General features: G+C 43.8%; 1 protein-coding gene across 1 annotated transcript in view; it reads right to left on the reverse strand.

Moving 5' to 3' along the window:
- The window catches only part of CTDP1 (CTD phosphatase subunit 1), a 750,130-nt gene that overhangs the window by 367,572 nt on the left and 356,367 nt on the right, over positions 1 to 26,191 (reverse strand). Inside the window, exons 9-10 of the mRNA XM_053715845.1 lie at positions 20,463 to 20,604; positions 8,392 to 8,622 (exon numbers count right to left, since the gene is read on the reverse strand). Of these exons, the coding sequence (XP_053571820.1) occupies positions 8,392 to 8,622; positions 20,463 to 20,604 (373 nt within the window). The remainder of the gene's footprint in view (positions 1 to 8,391; positions 8,623 to 20,462; positions 20,605 to 26,191) is intronic.

Genomic DNA, 26,191 nt, shown 5'->3' on the forward strand with positions numbered 1-26,191 from the left:
CTGTGCCTTTAAGAGATAAAAAGGGCACACAATTTTCCAAAACAGTGAAAAATGCACCAAACATTTTGAAATTTTCACAGTATGTATCTAAAGCATTGGTAAGATTGCACAACTAGCAAGAAAAATGATTAACCCCTTAATGCCCAAACCGGATCAATAGTAAGCTAACAGACCGGTTAAAACAACTTTAGCACCTTGCCACAGCTCTGCTGTGGCCCTACCTTCCCTTAGGAGTCAGATTTATGGGGAAAACGCTTCTTATGGGTCCTTAAACTGTAGTAGGAGCCTCCATGTGAACACAGCCTGAAGATCTAGTCAAACTAACTGCACATCTGAGGCGCGAAATTAGGCCCCTCCCACCTTACTCCGGTGCTGTGAGGCCTAAAAAAACCACTCCTAAGAGTTATAATATTAGCCATGTGGGTAACAACCCCTGTAAGAAACCCAAAGGGACCTTCAAAGTGTCTCAAAAAACGATTTTTCTTAGTAAAAACCGTCTGCTATAAAAAAGTGTCAACTTGCCATAAAATAGTGTCAACCAGCATAAATTAGCCCTGTTATATAAGCTTGTAATTCCTTCATGGGGATCTTATCAGTCCTTTTCTAGCATTATCACAGTCTTGTCTAGAAATAAATGACTGAACATACCTTATTGCAGCCTAACCTGCAAACCGTTCCCCCCAACTGAAGTTTTCTTGTACTCCTCAGTCCTGTGTGGGAACAGCAGTGGATTTTAGTTACAACATGCTAAAATCATCTTCCTCTCTGCAGAAATCTTCATCTCTTTTCTACTGGAGAGTAAACAGTACACACCGGTACCATTTAAAATAACAAACTTTTGCTTGCAGAACAAAAAACTACAAATCTAACACCACATTCACTTTACCCTTCCAGAGAGGGACCCTGTTGCTTAGAGCCGGCAAAGAGAATGACTGGGGGGTGGAGCTAGAGGGGGAGCTATATGGACAGCTCTGCTGTGTGCTCTCTTTGCCACTTCCTGTTAGGAAGGAGAATATCCCACAAGTAATGGATGAATTCGTGGACTGGATACACCTTACAAGAGAAACCCACATTTTTTTCTTTTGTGACTTAGAAAGAGCATGCCATTTTAAACAAGTTTCTAATTTACTTCTATTATCCAATTTGCTTCATTCTCTTGATATCACTTGCCGAAAAGCATATCTAGACATGCTCAGTAGCTGCTTATTGGTTGCTGCACATAGAGGCCTCGTGTGATTGGCTCACACATGTGCATTGCTATTTCTTCAAAAAATTATATCTAAAGAATTGAGCAAATTAGATAATAGAAGTAAATTGGAAAGTTGTTTAAAATGACACTCCCTATCTGAATCATGAAAGTTTAATTTTGACTAGACTGTCCCTTTAAGGCAAGCTTTTTGAGAAAAGGAAAAAATATGCCCCACTGATATAGCGTTGCATGGACGTTAAAGCGCTAAGCAAATGCAAAGTGGGGCAATTTTCAGTTACCATTTTATTTGAAGAAAAAAAAAAAAGAAGGGCACGCTAATCTGTTGAAGCACTTCTGACTGTTAGTCCGATGTGCGCATACTATGACGTGCTGTTGGTTTTCGAAGGCTTGTGTAAACTTTGACATGCGCTTCCGATTTAATCCTATGTGCATGTACTATGGTGCGCTAACCTGATGAGTATTGTAAATGTCGGTTTTGAAGGTTTATGTTAAATTTGACGCGCACGCTTCCTGCGTGTAATATGGTGCGCAAACCAGACTAGTATTTCAAGCGTCTAATTTGATGCGTGCATTTAAAAATATTGTTGCTCAAAAAAAAGGCAAGGGGAATAGTGAGAATCTGTCCCAGGGCCATATATACACATATACATATATAGTTAAACTTTTAAAAATGCCCATAAAACATAGCTATGTCTATTTAAAAAACAAAATTTATGCTTACCTGATAAATTTATTTCTCTTGTGGTGTATCCAGTCCACGTATCATCCATTACTTGTGGGATATCCTCCTTCCCAACAGGAAGCTGTAAGAGTATCACCCACAGCAGAGCTGTCTATATAGCTCCTCCCCTAACTGCCACCTACCAGTCATTCGACCGAAGACAAGCAAGAGAAAGGAGAAACTATAGGGTGCAGTGGTGACTGTAGTTTAAAAATAAAAAACACCTGCCTTAAAATGACAGGGCGGGCCGTGGACTGGATACACCACAAGATAAATAAATTTATCAGGTAAGCAGTGACGGAACAACAATCTCCTGATTGATATTTTTATTAGATACCACCTTAGGCAGAAAACCAGGTTTGGTACGTAACACTACCTTATCTGCATGGAAAATGAGATAAGGGGAATCACATTGTAAAGCAGATAACTCCGAAACTCGAGCCGAGGAGATAGCTACTAAAAACAGAACTTTCTAAGATAAGAGCTTAATATCTATGGAATGCAAAGGTTCAAACGGAACCCCTTGAAGAACGTTAAGAACTAAATTTAAAAGCCATGGCAGAGCAACAGGTTTAAAAACAGGCTTGATTCTAACCAGAGCCTGACAAAACGCCTGAATATCTGGAACCTCAGCCAGACGTTTGTGCAAAAGAATAGACAGAGCAGAAATCTGTCCCTTTAAGGAACTAGCTGATAAATCCTTCTCCAATCCTTCTTGGAGAAAAGATAATATCCTAGGAATCCTGACTTTACTCCATGAGCAACCCTTGGATTCACACCAATGAAGATATTTACACCATATCTTATGATAGATTTTCCTGGTGACAGGCTTTCGCGCCTGTATTAAGGTATCAATGACCGACTCAGAGAAACCACGCTTTGATAAAATCAAGCTTTCAATCTCCAAGCAGTCAGACGCAGAAAAATTAGATTTGGATGGTTGAAAGGACCCTGAAGTAGAAGGTCCTGTCTCAGAGGCAGAGTCCATGGTGGAGAGGATGACATGTCCACCAAATCTGCATACCAAGTCCTGCGAGGCCACGCAGGTGCTATCAAAATCACTGAAGCTCTCTCCTGTTTGATCTTGGCAATCAGACGAGGGAGCAGAGGAAACAGTGGAAACACATAAGCCAGGTTGAAGGACCAAGGCACTGCTAGAGCATCTATCAGTGCTGCCTTGGGATCCCTGGACATGGAACCGTAACAAGGAAGCTTGGCGTTCTGACGAGACGCCATGAGATCCAGTTCTGGTTTGCCCCAAAGTTGAATCAACTGTGCAAATACCTCCGGATGGAGCTCCCACTCCCCCGGATGAAAAGTCTTTCGACTTAGAAAATCCGCCTCCCAGTTCTCTACTCCTGGGATATGGATAGCTGATAGATGGCAAGAGTGAATCTGTGCCCATCGAATTATCTTTTAAACCTCCAACATTGCTAGGGAACTCCTTGTTCCCCCTTGATGGTTCATGTAAGCTACAGTTCATGATGTTGTCCAACTGAAATCTGATGAACCTGACCGCAGCTAGCTGAGGCCAAGCCTGAAGAGCATTGAATATCGCTCTTAGTTCCAGAATGTTTATCGGAAGGAGTGCTTCCTCCTGAGTCCACGATCCCTGAGCCTTCAGGGAGTTCCAGACTGCACCCCAGTCCAGAAGGCTGGCATCTGTTGTTACTATTGTCCAATCTGGCCTGCGGAAGGTCATACCTTTGGACAGATGGACCCGAGATAGCCACCAGAGAAGAGAATCCCTGGTCTCTTGATCCAGATTTAGTAGAGGGGACAAATCGGTGTAATCCCCATTCCACTGACTGAGCATGCAGAGTTGCAGCGGTCTGAGATGTAGGCGGGCAAACGGCACTGTCCATTGCCACTACCATTAAGCCGATTACTTCCATACACTGAGCCACTGAAGGGCGAGAAGTAAAATAAAGAACACGGCAGGAATTTAGAAGTTTTGACAACCTGGCCTCTGTCAGGTAAATCTTCATTTCTACAGAATCTATCAGAGTTCCCAGGAAGGAAACTCTTATGAGAGGGGATAGAGAACTCTTCTTTTCGTTCACTTTCCACCCATGAGACCTCAGGAATGCCAGAACAATGTCCGTATGGGACTTGGCAATTTGGAAATTCAATGCCTGTATCAGAATGTCGTCTAAGTAAGAGGCTACTGTAATCCCCCGCGGCCTTAGGACCGCCAGAAGTGACCCCAGAACCTTCGTAAAGGTGCCGTAGTTAACCCAAAGGGAAGAGCCACAAACTGGTAATGGCTGTCTAGGAAGGCGAACCTGAGAAACCGATGATGATCTTTGTGTATCGGAATGTGAAGATAAGCATCCTTTAAGTCCACGGTAGTCATGTATTGACCCTCCTGGATCATAGGTAGGATGGTTCGAATAGTCTCCATCTTGAAAGATGGGACCCTGAGAAATTTGTTTAGGATCTTGAGATCTAAGATTGGTCTGAAGGTTCCCTCTTTCTTGGGAACCACAAAGAGATTTGAATAGAAGCCTTGCCCCTGTTCCTCCTTTGGAACTGGGTGGATGACTCCCATAACTAGGAGGTCTTGAACACAATGTAAGAATGCCTCTCTCTTTATCTGGTCTGCAGATAATTGTGAGAGGTGAAATCTTCCTTTTGGGGAAGAAGCTTTGAAGTCCAGAAGATATCCCTGGGACACAATTTCCAACGCCCAGGGATCCTGGAGCCTGGGCGAAGAGAGAAAGTCTGCCCCCTACTAGATCCGTTACCGGATCGGGGGCTGATCTTTCATGCTGTCTTAGAGGCAGCAGCAGGCTTCTTGGCCTGCTTACCTTTGTTCCAAGCCTGGTTAGGTCTCCAGACCGGCTTGGACTGGGCAAAATTTCCCTCTTGTTTTGCATTAGAGGGAGTTGATGCCGTGCTCGTCTTAAAGTTTCGAAAGGCACGAAAATTAGTTTGTTTGGTCCTTAATTTATTAGACCTATCCTGAGGAAGGGCATGACCTTTTCCTCCAGTAATATCAGAAATGATCTCCTTCAGTCCAGGCCCGAATAGGGTCTGCCCCTTGAAGGGAATGTTGAGAAGCTTAGACTTTGAAGTAACGTCAGCTGACCAGAATTTAAGCCATAGCGCCCTACGCGCCTGTATAGCAAAATTTGAGTTCTTAGCCGTTAGTTTGGTTAAATGAACAACGGCGTCAGAAACAAATGTATTGGCTAGCTTAAGCGCTTTAAGCTTGTCAAGTATATCATCCAATGGAGTTTCTACCTGTAAGGCCTCTTCCAGAGACTCAAACCAGAAGGCCGCAGCAGCAGTGACCGGGGCAATGCATGCAAGAGGCTGGAGAATAAAACCTTGTTGAATAAACATTTTCTTAAGGTAACCCTCTAACTTTGTATCCATTGGATCTAGGAAAGCACAACTGTCCTCGACGGGAATAGTTGTACGCTTAGCTAGGGTAGAAACTGCTCCCTCCACCTTAGGGACCGTTTGCCATAAGTCCCGTGTAGCGGCATCTATTGGAAACATTTTCTTAAAAATAGGAGGGGGAGAGAACGGCATACCTGGTCTATCCCATTCCTTAGTAATAATTTCTGAAAACCTTTTAGGAATTGGAAAAACATCAGTGTAAACAGGCACTGCATAGTATTTATCCAATCTACACAATTTCTCTGGCACTATAATGGTGTCACAGTCATCCAGAGTAGCTAAAACCTCCCTGAGCAACACGCAGAGGTGTTCAAGCTTAAATTTAAATGTAGACATATCAGAATCAGGTTGAAGCATCTTCCCCGAGTCAAAAAAATAACCCACATAAAGAAGCTCTCCTGCCTCAGCTTCTGCATATTGTGAGGGGATATCAGACATAGCTACTAAAGCGTCAAGAGAGCTCTGTATTTTTTCTAGTCCCAGAGCTGTCTCGCTTTCCTTGTAACCCTGGTAGTTTGGACAATACCGCTGTAAGGGTATGATCCATAACTGCCATGTCTTGTAAAGTAAACGCCATGGGCGCGCTAGATGTACTTGGCGCCACTTGACCGGGAGTCCCTTGAGCGGGAGTCAAAGGTTCTGACACGTGGGGCGAGTTAGTCGGCATAACTTCCCTCTTGTCAATTTCCTCTGGTGATAAATCTTTTAAAGACAGAATATGATCTTTATAACAAAGTAAAATCAGTACATTTGGTACACATTCTAAGAGGGGGTTCCACAATGGCTTCTAAACATAATGAACAAGGAGTTTCCTCTATGTCAGACATGTTTAAACAGACTAGCAATGAGACCAGCAAGCTTGAAAAACACTTTGATAAATGTAAACAAGCAAAAAATAAAAACGGTACTGTGCCTTTAGGAGAAACAAATTTTGTCACAAATTGAAAAACAGTGATAAAAAGCAGTAAATCTTACGATTTGTGTATAATAGACTAACAGAGCATTGCACCCACTTGCAAATGGATGATTAACCTCTTAGTTTCAAAACCGGATCAAAAAAACGATATAAACGTTTTTTAACAGTCACAACAAACTGCCACAGCTCTGCTGTGGCCCTACCTGCCCATACAACGACTTTTGAAGGCACAAAAACCCTTTGTAGAGGTCCAAAGTGTTCAGGGGACTCCTTCAGGGAAGATGGAAGTCTCAAACTGCAAAAACTACTGCACGACTTAGGCCTGAAATTAGGCCCCTCCCAACCTGTATTCACAGTGAGAGGGCCATACAAAACTATCCCTAGGCAAAATATAGCCAGCCATGTGGAAAAAACTGGGCCCCAATAAAGTTTTATCACCAATATGTAGAAAAAAACGTTTAAACACTTCCAGCAAACGTTATCTTATTTTCAGTAATGTGAGAAAGTAATAAGAATATTACCTTTTACAGCAAGCATGATACTAGTCGTTATTAAATAACTGTAATCAGGCTTACCTTAAATAAATCTGGTATTAACAGCATTTTCTAGCATATTCATTTCTCTAGAAAAATTTAAACTGCACATACCTCATAGCAGGAGACCCTGCACTCCATTCCCCCAGCTGATTTTACCTCATCTCTTCAGTTATGTGTGAGAACAGCAATGGATCTTAGTTACAACCTGCTAAGATCATCAAAAACCACAGGCAGACTCTTCTTCAACTTTCTGCCTGAGGCTAAAACAGTACAACTCCGGTACCATTTGAAAATAATAAACTTTTGATTGAAGATAAACTACATAAATTCACCACATCTCTCTAGCTACTTCCTATCTTGTCGAGAGCTGCAAGAGAATGACTGGTAGGTGGCAGTTAGGGGAGGAGCTATATAGACAGCTCTGCTGTGGGTGATCCTCTTGCAGCTTCCTGTTGGGAAGGAGAATATCCCACAAGTAATGGATGATCCGTGAACTGGATACACCTTACAAGAGAAATACAAAACATACTTACCCATAGACACTCGTCCACTTAGTAGAAGACAGCCAAACCAGTACTGAAACATATCAGCAAAGGCAATGGAATAGGTGTATAACATAGGGAGGCAGAGGACGAGTCCCTGCGATCGAATTTACAGAAAGCATATGAAAGATTTCCCATGAGGCGAAAACATTGTATCATAAGGCAGTACTCAAATCGCATTCCCTCTGACAAGCACTGTACTCTGAGGGGAACTGGGCTTCAATATGCTCTGAAGTTCCTTTCACCTTTCACTGAAGAAATCAAGCACATCATTATACTTCAATCACCTCCAACGGAGGGAAAGTAAAAACTAAGGTATGAGTGAGATGAGAGGGGTTTTATAGGCTTTTGGGGTTTGGGAAACGTTGCCTCCTCCTGGTAGGAATATATATCCCATATGTAACAGTTTGTGGACTGTTGCCACCTATATGAAAGAAACACTAATTAAAAGATCACATGAGCAATGTGCTTCAGTCCATTTCCTTGACTCTAGTCTGCCACAGCTCATTCTCTTGCTGCTACTCTAAAAAAACACCAAAAAAAAAAACACAGTAGCTTATAGAGTTCAACATCCACATTTCCGGCATTGCATTTCAATCACTGTTCAAACAAGCAATTTCAACTTCCATTCTACAGAATGACCCAAATGCCCAATGGAAATGCTAGTGTAAAACTGCCTAACCAATATGCCAATTTCTAACTGCACACACAAAAAAGCCACAAATGACCTACTCACTGCTAGAACAAAAGCCACCTTCAAGTTTCTCATCCAAGCTTGCCTCTTTTCTTTGGAACAGCTGCTCCCATCTTACTGTGTAAACTTTTCACTTTTTTTTACCACATGAAATAAAACATAAGTATCCCATATTTATCATGACCTTTTCATTATGCTTATAGTAAAAGGAAAAAGGAGAGTTTTTTTTTTGTATGCAATAATTATTTATTTTTAATTGTGCACAAGACAACACAGCACCACAATACAAGATACTAGGTATATAAAAGGTTGCATTATATACAAATACTTTAGCAACAAAGTCCCACACTAGCGTTTCATGTACCTGAAGGACGAATGCTCTCCATGGGCTGGTAACGTTGAAGATGGACATGGTGCTGGAGCATATGTTGACTGGCTGGAGCTTTGGGAACACTTTCGGATAAGCTTCCCAGTAACTGGATCATATAAACGGACTTCAGGACCTGGTTGGGTCTTCGGATGAATAGGGGTTGGATGAAAAAGAGGCGTCTGAAATGCACTGTGTACATCAGGAAAAGTGCTAGGGCTTATTGTTCTGTTTTAGAGGAAAAACACTGGTGTCAAATAACCAAAGCACCGTTACGCAGAACAACATTTTTAAATGGTATTTTCTAAAATTTCAAGCTTACATTTACTATAATGCAATATGAACTATTATGCTTATAGTTTTCAATTCTTAAATTGTACAATATAATAGCATTTGATTTTCTAAATAATTGCTTTTTAAGCTGTATGCTTTTTCTGAATTATATATATATATTATTATATAGTATAAATGCACATTAGTTGCTGACTTTGCAGCTGTTTTCTTGAGCAGGAATAATAATAATCAAATGTTTTACTTTATTTGTGCTCCAACACATTGTAAACTAATTTAATACAGAAATACGTTACCTTCTGTCCTGTATCCAAAATACTGTGCACCTTGATATTTTTTGTATAAAATGCTTAGTTAAGTGTGATGAAACAACGTTGCAGTATGCTTTCATTATTTAATTTATTTAACTTATTTAATTTAGCTCTGAAAATTTAGATTTTTTAAACTCAAAATTTTAAATGCATCCTGCTGACTTATCAAAACTAACCCTGCTACATATAATTCCCTAATTAACAGATAACAAATGCAAAGCAATGCGCTTTATATTAACATAATGACCATAGCTAGCCTTGTTGTTTGCAGAGTAAAGCACAGATTGGCACCTTCAAATAAGTCAAAAAGGGGGGGGGGAACTTAAATTATGCTTACCTGATAATTTTCTTTTCTTCTGGTGGGAAGAGTCCACAGCTGCATTCATTACTTTTGGGAATTCAGAACCTGGCCACTAGGAGGAGGCAGACACACCCCAGCCAAAGGCTTAAATACCTCCCCCACTTCCCTCATGCCCCAGTCATTCTGCCAAGGGAACAAGGAACAGTAGGAGAAATATCAGGCGAAAAGGTGCCAGAAAAATAAGGGCACCACAGCCTGAAATTACCCATAAAAAAAATGAAAAAATAACTGCCCATCAGTTAAACAACCGGCATGATGTGCTGGAGACCACTCAAAATCCTTAGATTCCACTGAGCACAATGCCTCTGACGAGCAAAGTCCTGCAAAGCTCCCAAATTGCACAGACAATCTAAAGGAAAGGCACCGCCACCTACCCCCGAAGGGGAGAACTGAGTACCCAAAAGGAGATCCAAAGGACCGACTGAATAGGACCCAAAACAAGTGAAACGAAGGTGGTTACAGGACAACCACCCAAGGAAAATAACTCTCTAAGAAGTCCCTCTCCCAAGAGACACTCCCTACCTTATGAGAGAGCGATCGCGAGGAAGAACAAAAATCCAACCTCAGATCCTCTGACACAACACCATATAACTAATGGTGCTCGAAGGAAGCCACAAGGCTCCCCACTGAACCCTAGTCTAGCAGACACAACCGCTAAAACTAGCCACATATAGGTAGGAAAACCATATCAGGACCGAAGGAAAAACCGACAGGATGGAAAACTAACTGTCCAAAGGAAAGAGAGAGCTCTCTGTGAAACACAGAACACAATTGACAGAACTCGCAAGTTCCAGGGCAGCAAAGCTGACTTTAAGTCGTCAAGGGACCCCATCCCACAGAGAGCCGAATTATAGACGGAAACTCCCGCCAGGAAATCGAGCCCCCAGAGACATCCAGCAGCAATGCAACCAGTGGAGAAAGGAATGCCGTGAATCCCCCCAGGGAGGATAGCAGGGTCAAGAGCAAGTACACGGTCAGACCCAAGAGAGCAGATCGATCTTCGACCTCCCCTCCAAGTAACGGACCCAAACCAAAAAGGGGCTGGTAACATCCGCCTCAAGAAGATCAGAAGTCCTAAGAGAAACTAACCCATTGGAGAACCACTCTGACCAATTACTAGCAACTGCCACAATATATGGCTTGCGAGCACACATGCCAAGTGCAAGTAGATGCAGCTGGTATCAAACTGCAAACTTTCCGCTTGCTAGACAGCAAAAGCTAGCCATCAGGCTACTACAGTGGGCTCTACGTGCTCAAGTTCTTCTAAGAAGGAACACTCCCAAAAGGGGAGATAAGGCACAGACTACTACCAGAGCCAGACCCCCTAAAATCCCACACGCAAAGAGGGAAGAAAAGAATCCTCGAACAAGAAGATAAGGACCCCCAGGGTCCCCATGGAAACTGAATATTTTCAAATCCTCCCCAAAAGGACAAAAGCAAAAGAGACCACTTCCCCAGTCGTAGGCAAGGTGAAGAGACCAAAGTGAAAGGTAAAATACTACCATTGAGCAATAACCCAACGGTCAGCACTACCAGCTCAGTTGAGACAAACAACCTAGAGCCCACCTTAAATGCAAAAGTTGCCCCTGGCGACAACCGCAGATCCAACGAAAGGCAGCAAACTAACCTTCAGGCCAATACCAAATCTCCCATAAGAGATTAAATCAACCCTCCTAAGGGAAAAGCGGACATTCTAAACCCTAAAGCTGGAAACTGAACTACCCAGGACCGAACGCAGCGACCCGGACCCCAAAAACTCAGACAAGAGACATGGACCTAGGCCAGACCCCCCAAAACCAGTGACAGGCCGTATGTCCTGAGAAACCACCAAGTCGCCTCATATGGAGGAGGACATTCTAGGTAGAGTATTCCACACACCGTGGCCTTGAACATTGGATGCTCGCAAGAGACTCAGACCAATATCATAGACGGCATCTAGAAAGGCCCCAGAGATGGCAATTCGCACCCGTAGGTGGAGCAGCAACCCCAGCAACCAAGAGCTCCTAGAGGTTCTAGAGCAACACTTCAAGTACAAGGACCCAGGAGTTTACCAGAGACAGGGCTTCATATAATGGAGACATTCCACAGTAGCGGGATTCAACATGCAACCCTAACCATGTGGGCTACTAGGCAACCCACTTGGCTACCCCTGCGAGCGTAACACCCCCTTAAATGGAAAGTCAAAGATCCTCACAGGATCAGCCTCCCAGAAAACCCTGTACAAGGATAACAGACAACCCCAGAAATCCCACTGAGAAGCGGACCAGAGGCGGTTGCCAAGGAAAAAAGGGGAGAAACTCAACCCCTGCGCTCCAACTTATGAGAGCGTGCGAGAAACTGATAAAAAGGGGAGACGGACATACCCGAACTCCTGGACTCGGATGACCAGACGACTCAGGAAACCTCAAGGAGTACCTGCGACTAGGCCACAAGAAAAACAGACACCCGGAAAATACCAAGATTGAAACAAAATAGTTATCCAAACTGGTACCCCAACTGTCCCGCGGTCATCCAGACCTTCAAACCCCTTGGGAATGGAGAACCTCGGTACCGAGGCCAAAAACCTCCAGGATCCACGAGGAGTAGTAGGCGGATCCCCAGATAAGGGACGGCAGAGGACCTATACAATCCCTCCGTACATCGAGGACGAGGAGCAAGTTGACGTATAAGAAAAACGAAACACCTCCTCAATTAATGGATAAGTAAACACCAAACGAACACTCCAACAAGTGGACGACTCAACACCCAACAGGATAACCGGCAACCCGGCACCACATGGGTGACATGAACCCTAAGGAACAGCAGCTAGCGACCGATCAGTACCTGCCTGGTACAAGGAACACCTGACCTGGTAAAGAAAAATTGAAGCCCCAAAGGGATCGAAAACAAACTATAATCATAACTGAGTTCTGATATATAAATGCGCAGCTTCCAAAGAAGTGCGCACATGACCACAAAATCGCAAGTATCAGTTCCAGAGAAGAAATGTTCCCAAACGGAAAATTATAGCAGACATGAGCTTCTTAAAACAAATCAAATATATCCTAACCGGATTTAAATAAAATGAAGGCAGCACCCGAAGGTGACCGCCCAAGGAAAATGGCACGCCAACGGAACCAGCTGATTAGAGGCGCCATCCTCCCAAGCTCAGAACTGGAACAGATACTTAAAAGAAAAACGGAGACGTTAAAGAGATTGTCTTCATCCCTACACGTCTAACCCAGCTTGCCGTCCGGCACAGCAGGCCGACGATCCCTCTGCCCAGTAGGACTGGAATCCTCCAGCGCCACCAAAACATGCCTTAGTAGGATACAAAGACGTGCCAGTCTATAACGGAAGGAAAAATGTTCCCCCGCCGGATCAATGGACGACCCCAGCCCGAGGGTGGGGCCCCTGAAGCCTCAGAGTCCATAACTTCCCCAGAAGGTCTAACTGACTCAGGCGATCCCACGCCCGACGAACCCAGTTAACAGAAAACGGACAGTATCTTAAAAACAGAATTTATGCTTACCTGATAAATTACTTTCTCCAACGGTGTGTCCGGTCCACGGCGTCATCCTTACTTGTGGGATATTCTCCTCCCCAACAGGAAATGGCAAAGAGCCCAGCAAAGCTGGTCACATGATCCCTCCTAGGCTCCGCCTTCCCCAGTCATTCGACCGACGTAAAGGAGGAATATGCATAGGAGAAATCATATGATACCGTGGTGACTGTAGTTAGAGAAAATAATTCATCAGACCTGATTAAAAAACCAGGGCGGGCCGTGGACCGGACACACCGTTGGAGAAAGTAATTTATCAGGTAAGCATAAATTCTGTTTTCTCCAACATAGGTGTGTCCGGTCCACGGCGTCATCCTTACTTGTGGGAACCAATACCAAAGCTTTAGGACACGGATGATGGGAGGGAGCAAATCAGGTCACCTAGATGGAAGGCACCACGGCTTGCAAAACCTTTCTCCCAAAAATAGCCTCAGAAGAAGCAAAAGTATCAAATTTGTAAAATTTGGTAAAAGTGTGCAGTGAAGACCAAGTCGCTGCCTTACATATCTGCTCAACAGAAGCCTCGTTCTTGAAGGCCCATGTGGAAGCCACGGCCCTAGTGGAGTGAGCTGTGATTCTTTCAGGAGGCTGCCGTCCGGCAGTCTCATAAGCCAATCGGATGATGCTTTTAAGCCAAAAAGAGAGAGAGGTAGAAGTTGCTTTTTGACCTCTCCTTTTACCAGAATAAACAACAAACAAGGAAGAAGTTTGTCTGAAATCCTTAGTAGCCTCTAAATAGAATTTTAGAGCACGAACTACATCCAAATTGTGTAACAAACGTTCCTTCTTTGAAACTGGATTCGGACACAAAGAAGGCACGACTATCTCCTGGTTAATATTTTTGTTAGAAACAACTTTCGGAAGAAAACCAGGTTTAGTACGCAAAACCACCTTATCTGCATGGAACACCAGATAAGGAGGAGAACACTGCAGAGCAGATAACTCTGAAACTCTTCTAGCAGAAGAAATTGCAACCAAAAACAAAACTTTCCAAGATAATAACTTGATATCAACGGAATGTAGGGGTTCAAACGGAACCCCCTGAAGAACTGAAAGAACTAAATTGAGACTCCAAGGAGGAGTCAAAGGTTTGTAAACAGGCTTGATTCTAACCAGAGCCTGAACAAAAGCTTGAACATCTGGCACAGCCGCCAGCTTTTTGTGAAGTAAAACAGATAAAGCAGAAATCTGTCCCTTCAAAGAACTTGCAGATAATCCTTTCTCCAAACCTTCTTGAAGAAAGGATAGAATCTTAGGAATTTTTATCTTGTTCCATGGGAATCCTTTAGATTCACACCAACAGATATATTTTTTCCATATTTTATGGTAGATTTTTCTAGTTACAGGCTTTCTAGCCTGAACAAGAGTATCAATGACAGAATCTGAGAACCCTCGCTTTGATAAAATCAAGCGTTCAATCTCCAAGCAGTCAGTTGGAGTGAGGCCAGATTCGGATGTTCGAACGGACCTTGAACAAGAAGGTCCTGTCTCAAAGGTAGCTTCCATGGTGGAGCCGATGACATATTCACCAGATCTGCATACCAAGTCCTGCGTGGCCACGCAGGAGCTATCAAGATCACCGATACCCTCTCCTGTTTGATCCTGGCTACCAGCCTGGGAATGAGAGGAAACGGTGGGAACACATAAGCTAGGTTGAAAGTCCAAGGTGCTACTAGTGCATCCACTAGAGTCGCCTTGGGATCCCTGGATCTGGACCCGTAGCAAGGAACCTTGAAGTTCTGACGAGACGCCATCAGATCCATGTCTGGAATGCCCCACAATTGAATTATTTGGGCAAAGATTTCCGGATGGAGTTCCCACTCCCCCGGATGAAATGTCTGACGACTCAGAAAATCCGCTTCCCAATTTTCCACTCCTGGGATGTGGATTGCAGACAATTGGCAGGAGTGAGTCTCCGCCCATTGAATTATTTTGGTCACTTCTTCCATCGCCAGGGAACTCCTTGTTCCCCCCTGATGGTTGATATACGCAACAGTCGTCATGTTGTCTGATTGAAACCTTATGAATTTGGCCTTTGCTAGCTGAGGCCAAGCCTTGAGAGCATTGAATATCGCTCTCAGTTCCAGAATATTTATCGGGAGAAGAGATTTTTCCCGAGACCAAAGACCCTGAGCTTTCAGGGGTTCCCAGACCGCGCCCCAGCCCACCAGACTGGCGTCGGTCGTGACAATGACCCACTCTGGTCTGCGGAAGCTCATCCCTTGTGACAGGTTGTCCAGGGACAGCCACCAACGGAGTGAATCTCTGGTCCTCTGATCTACTTGTATCGTCGGAGACAAGTCTGTATAATCCCCATTCCACTGACTGAGCATGCACAGTTGTAATGGTCTTAGATGAATTCGCGCAAAAGGAACTATGTCCATTGCCGCGACCATCAAACCTATTACTTCCATGCACTGCGCTATGGAAGGAAGAAGAACAGAATGAAGTACTTGACAAGAGCTTAGAAGTTTTGATTTTCTGGCCTCTGTCAGAAAAATCCTCATTTCTAAGGAGTCTATTATTGTTCCCAAGAAGGGAACTCTTGTTGACGGGGATAGAGAACTTTTTTCTACGTTCACTTTCCACCCGTGAGATCTGAGAAAGGCCAGGACAATGTCCGTATGAGCCTTTGCTTGTGCCAGAGACGACGCTTGAATCAGTATGTCGTCCAAGTAAGGTACTACTGCAATGCCCCTTGGTCTTAGCACCGCTAGAAGGGACCCTAGTACCTTTGTGAAAATTCTTGGAGCAGTGGCTAATCCGAATGGAAGTGCCACAAACTGGTAATGCTTGTCCAGAAAGGCGAACCTTAGGAACCGATGATGTTCCTTGTGGATAGGAATATGTAGATACGCATCCTTTAAATCCACCGTGGTCATGAATTGACCTTCCTGGATGGTAGGAAGAATTGTCCGAATGGTTTCCATTTTGAACGATGGAACCCTGAGAAACTTGTTTAGGATCTTGAGATCTAAGATTGGTCTGAATGTTCCCTCTTTTTTGGGAACTATGAACAGATTGGAGTAGAATCCCATCCCTTGTTCTCCTAATGGAACAGGGTGAATCACTCCCATTTTTAACAGGTCTTCTACACAATGTAAGAATGCCTGTCTTTTTATGTGGTCTGAAGACAATTGAGACCTGTGGAACCTTCCCCTTGGGGGTAGCTCCTTGAATTTCAGAAGATAACCTTGGGAGACTATTTCTAGCGCCCAAGGATCCAGAACATCTCTTGCCCAAGCCTGAGCGAAGAGAGAAAGTCTGCCCCCCACCAGATCCGGTCCCGGATCGGGGGCCAACATCTCATGCTGTCTTGGTAGCAGTGGCAGGTTTCTTGGCCTGCTTACCTTTGTTCCAGCCTTGCATTGGCCTCCAGGCTGGCTTGGTTTGAGAAGTATTACCCTCTTGCTTAGAGGATGTAGAACTTGAGGCTGGTCCGTTTCTGCGAAAGGGACGGAAATTTGGTTTATTTTTAGCCTTAAAAGACCCATCCTGAGGAAGGGCGTGGCCCTTTCCCCCAGTGATATCTGAAATAATCTCTTTCAAGTCAGGGCCAAACAGCGTTTTCCCCTTGAAAGGTATGTTAAGCAATTTGTTCTTGGAGGACGCATCCGCTGACCAAGACTTTAGCCAAAGCGCTCTGCGCGCCACAATAGCAAACCCTGAATTTTTCGCCGCTAATCTAGCTAATTGCAAAGTGGCGTCTAAAGTAAAAGAGTTAGCCAATTTAAGAGCGTGAACTCTGTCCATAATCTCCTCATAAGAAGATTCCTTATCGAGCGACTTTTCTAGTTCATCGAACCAGAAACACGCTGCTGTAGTGACAGGAACAATGCATGAAATTGGTTGTAGAAGGTAACCTTGCTGAACAAACATCTTTTTAAGCAAACCCTCTAATTTTTTATCCATAGGATCATTGAAAGCACAACTATCTTCTATAGGGATAGTAGTGCGTTTATTTAGAGTAGAAACCGCCCCCTCGACCTTGGGGACTGTCTGCCATAAGTCCTTTCTGGGGTCGACCATAGGAAACAATTTCTTAAATATAGGGGGAGGGACAAAAGGTATGCCGGGCCTTTCCCATTCTTTGTTTACAATGTCCGCCACCCGCTTGGGTATAGGAAAAGCTTCGGGGGGCACCGGGACCTCTAGGAACTTGTCCATCTTACATAATTTCTCTGGAATGACCAAATTGTCACAATCATCCAGAGTAGACAACACCTCCTTAAGCAGAGCGCGGAGATGTTCCAATTTAAATTTGAATGTAATAACATCAGGTTCAGCTTGTTGAGAAATTTTCTCTGAATCTGAAATTTCTCCCTCAGACAAAACCTCCCTGGCCCCTTCAGACTGGTGTAGGGGCATGTCAGAACCATTATCATCAGCGTCCTCCTGCTCTTCAGTATTTTCTAAAACAGAGCAGCCGCGCTTTCGCTGATAAGTGGGCATTTTGGCTAAAATGTTTTTGATAGAATTATCCATTACAGCCGTTAATTGTTGCATAGTAAGGAGTATTGGCGCACTAGATGTACTAGGGGCCTCCTGTGTGGGCAAGACTGGCGTAGACGAAGGAGGGGATGATGCAGTACCATGCTTACTCCCCTCACTTGAGGAATCATCTTGGGCATCATTTTCTCTAAATTGTTTGTCACATACATCACATCTATTTAAATGAGAAGGAACCTTGGCTTCCTCACATACAGAACATAGTCTATCTGATAGTTCAGACATGTTAAACAGGCATAAACTTGATAACAAAGCACAAAAAACGTTTTAAAATAAAACCGTTACTGTCTCTTTAAATTTTAAACTGAACACACTTTATTACTGAATATGCGAAAAAGTATGAAGGAATTGTTCAAAATTCACCAAAATTTCACCACAGTGTCTTAAAGCCTTAAAAGTATTGCACACCAAATTTGAAAGCTTTAACTCTTAAAATAACGGAACCGGAGCCGTTTTTATATTTAACCCCTATACAGTCCCTGGTATCTGCTTTGCTGAGACCCAACCAAGCCCAGAGGGGAATACGATACCAAATGACGCCTTCAGTAAGCTTTTTCTGTGTATCTGAGCTCCTCACACATGCATCTGCATGCCTTGCTTCCCAAAAACAACTGCGCATTAGTGGCGCGAAAATGAGGCTCTGCCTATGATTAGAGAAGGCCCCCAGTGAAAAAGGTGTCCAATACAGTGCCTGCCGTTTTTTTTAACATAATTCCCAAGAATAAAATAACTCCTCAAAGCTATAAACTATTAAAAATGCTTATAAATTAATCGTTTTAGCCCAGAAAAATGTCTACCAGTCTTTAAAGCCCTTGTGAAGCCCTTTATTCTTATTAATAAAAATGGCTTACCGGATCCCATAGGGAAAATGACAGCTTCCAGCATTACCAAGTCTTGTTAGAAATGTGTCATACCTCAAGCAGCCAAAGTCTGCTCACTGTTTCCCCCAACTGAAGTTAATTCCTCTCAACAGTCCTGTGTGGAAACAGCCATCGATTTTAGTAACGGTTGCTAAAATCATTTTCCTCTTACAAACAGAAATCTTCATCTCTTTTCTGTTTCAGAGTAAATAGTACATACCAGCACTATTTTAAAATAACAAACTCTTGATAGAAGAATAAAAACTACATTTAAACACCAAAAAACTCTGAGCCATCTCCGTGGAGATGTTGCCTGTGCAACGGCAAAGAGAATGACTGGGGAAGGCGGAGCCTAGGAGGGATCATGTGACCAGCTTTGCTGGGCTCTTTGCCATTTCCTGTTGGGGAGGAGAATATCCCACAAGTAAGGATGACGCCGTGGACCGGACACACCTATGTTGGAGAAAAACACTTCACTAGGAAGATATAAATGCGCCAATGCCATAGATATGACCAGGCGGAACCGTGCTGTAACCTCTTGAGGAAACAAGCCACCTTCCGGAGAAGGAGTAACGGCCCTAGGGACACCTGCTTGCGTAGCAAAGGAAGGATCTGGGACACGCGCCTCTTGGGACGCACCTCTTGGCTCAGCGCACTCTAAATTCCCTGACTCGGGGGAAGAGAGTACTCTAGAACAGCAATCTGAACATAACTGATGGGCATGGATTACCCTGGCCATTTCATACTCTTCGCAAAACGTATACTCTGAATCAGAGATATCCGTCTCCAAAAAAAATCAGAATCCTCCATAACTTGGAGATTGCAATTATGGACAAACACTAACGGCACCTTACACCTCCAATGGCTGGGGCACTCACCACCTCCTGTGAACCAGACAACTAACGAACACACTCTCTCCGTCGCCACTCGGTCAAGGTGCGGAAAAAGAATACAACGTGACCACACCCAGTCACAAGGTGCAACGTGTAAGCCAAAAAAAGCGCAACAGTCCCTCGGACCGCGCAAACTGATGAAATAAAGCTGTTATGTCCGAATAGCCATGAGCCCAAGTATCACTACACAATAGACAAAATCACATAGCAAACATGATTAAAGTCCCTCTCCTGTTCAATAACCCCGCTCAGGAGACATTAACCCTTGATTCCATAAGATAAAGGAGTCTCACTGGGACCCTGACTTATTTTGTTTAACATTACATTCACATATCGAAATAAAATGAAACAATCTTACCGGAATCTACGCCGTGGAACAGGAACACGGTCCTTAAGTGTGACAGATAGTAGCCTCACTTCTGACATGGACGTGAGTGAATAAAGGCAGGCAGCGAAACTCGTCAACGCTGATTGCCCAGAAGCTGTTAATATGAGTCGGGATGGTTTTGCAGGAAGACTCTCCCTGCATCTCCAGACTCTAACTTGTACCCATGCTCTCATCAAGAAGCTGATGGTCTCTCATGGAGGGTAGTACTTTTCGAAATGGGACTGGAGTTTTAAGTAATCCTAGTTTCAATCTTCTGACACTTCTCTGCCAACCTCCTGAGACGAAAGGCAAAGAATGACTGGGGGATGAGGTAAGTGGGGGAGTTATTTAAGCTTTTGGCTGGGTGTCTTTGCCTCCTCCTGGTGGCCAGGTTCTGAATTCCCAAAAGTAATGAATGCAGCTGTGGACTCTTCCCGTTTAAGAAGAAAATAATGATTTTTATTGTTTTGTTTTTTTTTTAAAACAGAGACTTGGCCGATATCCTATTCTCCAGCAGAAATTTCTTGCAATTGCAAAGTGTTTACTGTTCCTTTAAAGCCAGTGATATCTGGCTGCTGAGTAGCTGGCCGGGCACACTTTGTACAGCAGGGTATGGGGTACAGGAAAACAGGGAACAGTATAGGGACAGTATGATTATATTACACAGCTCAGAGTACAGAGCAAAACAGGCAAGTTTACTCTCAAAATAAAAAAGCAGGATAAATACAAACATCTTTTTAAATTATATTCTATATAAGTTATTCTAATGTATGGGAGATAAATTAAATAAGTGGGATCAGACCAGATATAATTCTATCATATAAAATGATAATGCTCTTAGTTTCATTACTGTAATTGTTCTTGATTTGATATTACTTAATTGACCAACATTAATCAGATCTCTACAGAGCAACTTTTACTGTTTCTTAAATTACCTTTGAGACTTCATGTAATCATCCTTTAATGGAAACAGCTGCTCTTCTACTTTTTCCCATCGTTCCAAACAACTCCACAGCCAATCAGGATTTACAACATAAAGGTGTACACAATTCAGAGCTTGTCTGACTTTTTCTGTACCTATGAATTATAAAAACCATGGAGATGCTTAAACAGAAACAAAATAAACAATATATGCTTTAAAAAGGCCATTACAGTGGAAAAATGACATGCTATGATTCGTTAGAGCAGTGTTTTTCAACCAGTGTGCCGTGGCACACTAGTGTGCCGTGAGAGATCCTCAGGTGTGCCACGGCAGACTGACAACAGTGTGACATATTTTTTAAACTTTGCTGGTTTTTTACTCCCAGTGCAGGGGTAGTTTGTAGGAGGCATGGCATAACAGCACAATACATACATTATGTGTGTGTTTGTGTGTATGTGTATATATGCTGTATTAGGCTACAATGTGTGATTTTTTTTAACATTTTGGGATGGTGGTGTGCCACAGGATTTTGTAATGTAAAAAAGTGTGCCACGGCAAAAAAAAAGGTTAAAAATCACTGCGTTAGAGCATGTCATTTTAGAGCTAGTGACCCTGTGTGTTTAAAGGGACAGTAAACACCAGAATTTTTGTTGTTTAGAAAGATAGATAATCCCTATATTACCCAGTTTTGCATAACCAACATAGTTATAATACACGTTTTACCTCGGTGATTACATGGTATCTAAGCCTCTGCAAACTGCCCCCTTATTTTAGTTCTTTTGACAGACCTGCATTTTAGCCAATCAGTGCTAACTCCTAGGTAACTCCACGTGCGTGAGCACAATGTTATCTATATGACACACATGAACCAACGCCCTCTAGTGGTGAAAAACGGTCAAAATGCATGCAGATTAGAGGCAGCCTTCAAGGTCTAAGAAATTAGCATATGAGCCTACCTAGGTTTAGCTTTCAACTAAGAATACCAAAGCAAAATTGGTGATAAAAGTAAATTGGAAAGTAGTTAACTTTATATGCCCTATTTGAATCATGAAAGTTTATTTTGGACTTGACTGTCCCTTTAACCCACACAAAAGGTTTAAACATACAGTTAAAAGTACTGTGCGGGTTCCACACAGAACTGCTGGTCCAGAGCGAATACAGCCAGTGAACTAAAACATAATTTATGCTTACCAGATAAATTCCTTTCCTTCCGGATAGGGAGAGTCCACGGCTTCATTCCTTACTGTTGGGAAAAACACCTGGCCACCAGGAGGAGGCAAAGACACCCCAGCCAAAGGCTTAAATATCCCTCCCACTTCCTCATTACCCCAGTCATTCTGCCGAGGGAACAAGGAAAAGTAGGAGAAACATTAGGGTATAAATGGTCAGGGAATATGAATAGACTGGTCCGGTCGCCAATGGCGACATAAATTTCTTGCGGGCAAGTAAAATTTTTACGTTACCAGCCCGAGCGGCGACCTGACATTTTAAATGGGATATAAGAAGCAATAATAAAAAATGTCAAATTGCCTTTCACATATGCGCACACACGGGAAAGGAGGGTAAAAAGGGGAGGTTCTTTCTGTTAAATGCATTCAAAGACCTCCCCTTATCTCCAGGGCTCTTGGTCTCTTCCTTATCAGTTGCTACTTCCCACCCCTAAAGTTGTCTGCACGGGAAGACATCCTGCTAGAGCGGTGAGTGTTTCTTCTCTGTGTATGAATGAAGTATGGGTTAAAGTGACTATATAGTTATGGTAGGCAGCTTGCTCACGTACATTATGCTGACGTACTCCAGGGTCCTCTGCAGTACTTCAGCACAATGTACACGATCAAGCTGCCTACCATAACAATATAGAGCAGTGCACAATTTTTCTGGATGCTATTAAGGCTCCAAAAACTGACTTTACCAATTAGTAGAGAACATACCATCTCCATGCACCCAGTTAAATCTGCTAGCGCGGCACTGACAGTTGCGCTAGTAGTTGAAAGGCAGCTGGGCAGAAAGGGGGAAAAAAACAGAATTTATGTTTACCTGATAAATTTCTTTCTCCAACGGTGTGTCCGGTCCACGGCGTCATCCTTACTTGTGGGATATTCTCCTCCCCAACAGGAAATGGCAAAGAGCCCAGCAAAGCTGGTCACATGATCCCTCCTAGGCTCCGCCTACCCCAGTCATTCGACCGACGTTAAGGAGGAATAATAGCATAGGAGAAACCATATGGTACCGTGGTGACTGTAGTTAAAGAAAATAAATTATCAGACCTGATTAAAAAACCAGGGCGGGCCGTGGACCGGACACACCGTTGGAGAAAGAAATTTATCAGGTAAACATAAATTCTGTTTTCTCCAACATAGGTGTGTCCGGTCCACGGCGTCATCCTTACTTGTGGGAACCAATACCAAAGCTTTAGGACACGGATGAAGGGAGGGAGCAAATCAGGTCACCTAAATGGAAGGCACCACGGCTTGCAAAACCTTTCTCCCAAAAATAGCCTCAGAAGAAGCAAAAGTATCAAACTTGTAAAATTTGGTAAAAGTGTGCAGTGAAGACCAAGTCGCTGCCCTACATATCTGATCAACAGAAGCCTCGTTCTTGAAGGCCCATGTGGAAGCCACAGCCCTAGTGGAATGAGCCGTGATTCTTTCGGGAGGCTGCCGTCCAGCAGTCTCGTAAGCCAATCTGATGATGCTTTTAATCCAAAAAGAGAGAGAGGTAGAAGTTGCTTTTTGACCTCTCCTTTTACCTGAATAAACAACAAACAGGGAAGATGTTTGTCTAAAATCCTTTGTAGCATCTAAATAGAATTTTAGAGCGCGAACAACATCCAAATTGTGCAACAAGCGTTCCTTCTTTGAAACTGGTTTCGGACACAGAGAAGGTACGATAATCTCCTGGTTAATGTTTTTGTTAGAAACAACTTTTGGAAGAAAACCAGGTTTAGTACGTAAAACCACCTTATCTGCATGGAACACCAGATAAGGAGGAGAACACTGCAGAGCAGATAATTCTGAAACTCTTCTAGCAGAAGAAATTGCAACTAAAAACAAAACTTTCCAAGATAATAACTTAATATCAACGGAATGTAAGGGTTCAAACGGAACCCCCTGAAGAACTGAAAGAACTAAATTGAGACTCCAAGGAGGAGTCAAAGGTTTGTAAACAGGCTTGATTCTAACCAGAGCCTGAACAAAGGCTTGAACATCTGGCACAGCTGCCAGTTTTTTGTGAAGTAACACCGACAAGGCAGAAATCTGTCCCTTCAGGGAACTTGCCGATAATCCTTTTTCCAATCCTTCTTGAAGGAAGGATAGAATCCTAGGAATCTTAACCTTGTCCCAAGGGAATCCTTTAGATTCACACCAACAGATATATTTTTTCCAAATTTTGTGGTAAATCTTTCTAGTTACAGGCTTTCTGGCCTGAACAAGAGTATCGATAACAGAATCTGAGAAACCTCGCTTCGATAAAATCAAGCGTTCAATCTCCAAGCAGTCAGCTGGAGTGAAACCAGATTCGGATGTTCGAACGGACCCTGAACAAGAAGGTCTCGTCTCAAAGGTAGCTTCCAAGGTGGAGCCGATGACATATTCACCAGATCTGCATACCAAGTCCTGCGTGGCCACGCAGGAGCTATCAAGATCACCGACGCCCTCTCCTGATTGATCCTGGCTACCAGCCTGGGGATGAGAGGAAACGGCGGGAACACATAAGCTAGTTTGAAGGTCCAAGGTGCTACTAGTGCATCCACTAGAGCCGCCTTGGGATCCCTGGATCTGGACCCGTAGCAAGGAACTTTGAAGTTCTGACGAGAGGCCATCAGATCCATGTCTGGAATGCCCCAAAGTTGAGTGACTTGGGCAAAGATTTCCGGATGGAGTTCCCACTCCCCCGGATGCAATGTCTGACGACTCAGAAAATCCGCTTCCCAATTTTCCACTCCCGGGATGTGGATAGCAGACAGGTGGCAGGAGTGAGACTCCGCCCATAGAATAATCTTGGTCACTTCTTCCATCGCTAGGGAACTCCTTGTTCCCCCCTGATGGTTGATGTACGCAACAGTCGTCATGTTGTCTGATTGAAACCGTATGAACTTGGTCCTCGCTAGCTGAGGCCAAGCCTTGAGAGCATTGAATATCGCTCTCAGTTCCAGAATATTTATCGGTAGAAGAGATTCTTCCCGAGACCAAAGACCCTGAGCTTTCAGGGATCCCCAGACCGCGCCCCAGCCCATCAGACTGGCGTCGGTCGTGACAATGACCCACTCTGGTCTGTGGAATGTCATCCCTCGTGACAGGTTGTCCAGGGACAGCCACCAACGGAGTGAGTCTCTGGTCCTTTGATTTACTTGTATCTTTGGAGACAAGTCTGTATAGTCCCCATTCCACTGACTGAGCATGCACAGTTGTAATGGTCTTAGATGAATGCGCGCAAAAGGAACTATGTCCATTGTCGCTACCATCAACCCGATCACTTCCATGCACTGAGCTACGGAAGGAAGAGGAACGGAATGAAGTATTCGACAAGAGTCCAGAAGCTTTGTCTTTCTGGCCTCTGTTAGAAAAATCCTCATTTCTGAGGAGTCTATAATTGTTCCCAAGAAGGGAACCCTTGTTGACGGGGATAGAGAACTCTTTTCCACGTTCACTTTCCAGCCGTGCGATCTGAGAAAGGCCAGGACGATGTCCGTGTGAGCCTTTGCTCGAGGGAGGGACGACGCTTGAATCAGAATGTCGTCCAGGTAAGGTACAACTGCAATGCCCCTTGGTCTTAGCACAGCTAGAAGGGACCCTAGTACCTTTGTGAAAATCCTTGGAGCAGTGGCTAATCCGAAAGGAAGCGCCACGAACTGGTAATGTTTGTCCAGGAATGCAAACCTTAGGAACCGATGATGTTCCTTGTGGATAGGAATATGTAGATACGCATCCTTTAAATCCACCGTGGTCATGAATTGACCTTCCTGGATGGAAGGAAGGATAGTTCGAATGGTTTCCATCTTGAAAGATGGGACCTTGAGAAATTTGTTTAAGATCTTGAGATCTAGGATTGGTCTGAACGTTCCCTCTTTTTTGGGAACTATGAACAGATTGGAGTAGAACCCCATCCCTTGTTCTCTCAATGGAACAGGATGAATCACTCCCATTTTTAACAGGTCTTCTACACAATGTAAGAACGCCTGTCTTTTTATGTGGTCTGAAGACAACTGAGACCTGTGGAACCTTCCCCTTGGGGGAAGTCCCTTGAATTCCAGAAGATAACCCTGGGAGACTATTTCTAGCGCCCAAGGATCCAGAACATCTCTTGCCCAAGCCTGAGCGAAGAGAGAGAGTCTGCCCCCCACCAGATCCGGTCCCGGATCGGGGGCCGATATTTCATGCTGTCTTGGTAGCAGTGGCAGGTTTCTTTGCCTGCTTTCCCTTGTTCCAGCCTTGCATTGGTCTCCAAGCTGGCTTGGCCTGAGAAGAATTACCCTCTTGCTTAGAGGACGTAGCACCTTGGGCTGGTCCGTTTTTACGAAAGGGACGAAAATTAGGTCTATTTTTTGCCTTGAAAGGCCGATCCTGAGGAAGGGCATGGCCCTTACCCCCAGTGATATCAGAGATAATCTCTTTCAAGTCAGGACCAAACAGCGTTTTCCCCTTGAAAGGAATGTTTAGTAGCTTGTTCTTGGAAGACGCATCAGCCGACCAAGATTTCAACCAAAGCGCTCTGCGCGCCACAATAGCAAACCCAGAATTCTTA

This window comes from Bombina bombina, chromosome 5 (genome assembly GCF_027579735.1).
Source record: "Bombina bombina isolate aBomBom1 chromosome 5, aBomBom1.pri, whole genome shotgun sequence".
NCBI classification, from domain to species: domain Eukaryota; kingdom Metazoa; phylum Chordata; class Amphibia; order Anura; family Bombinatoridae; genus Bombina; species Bombina bombina.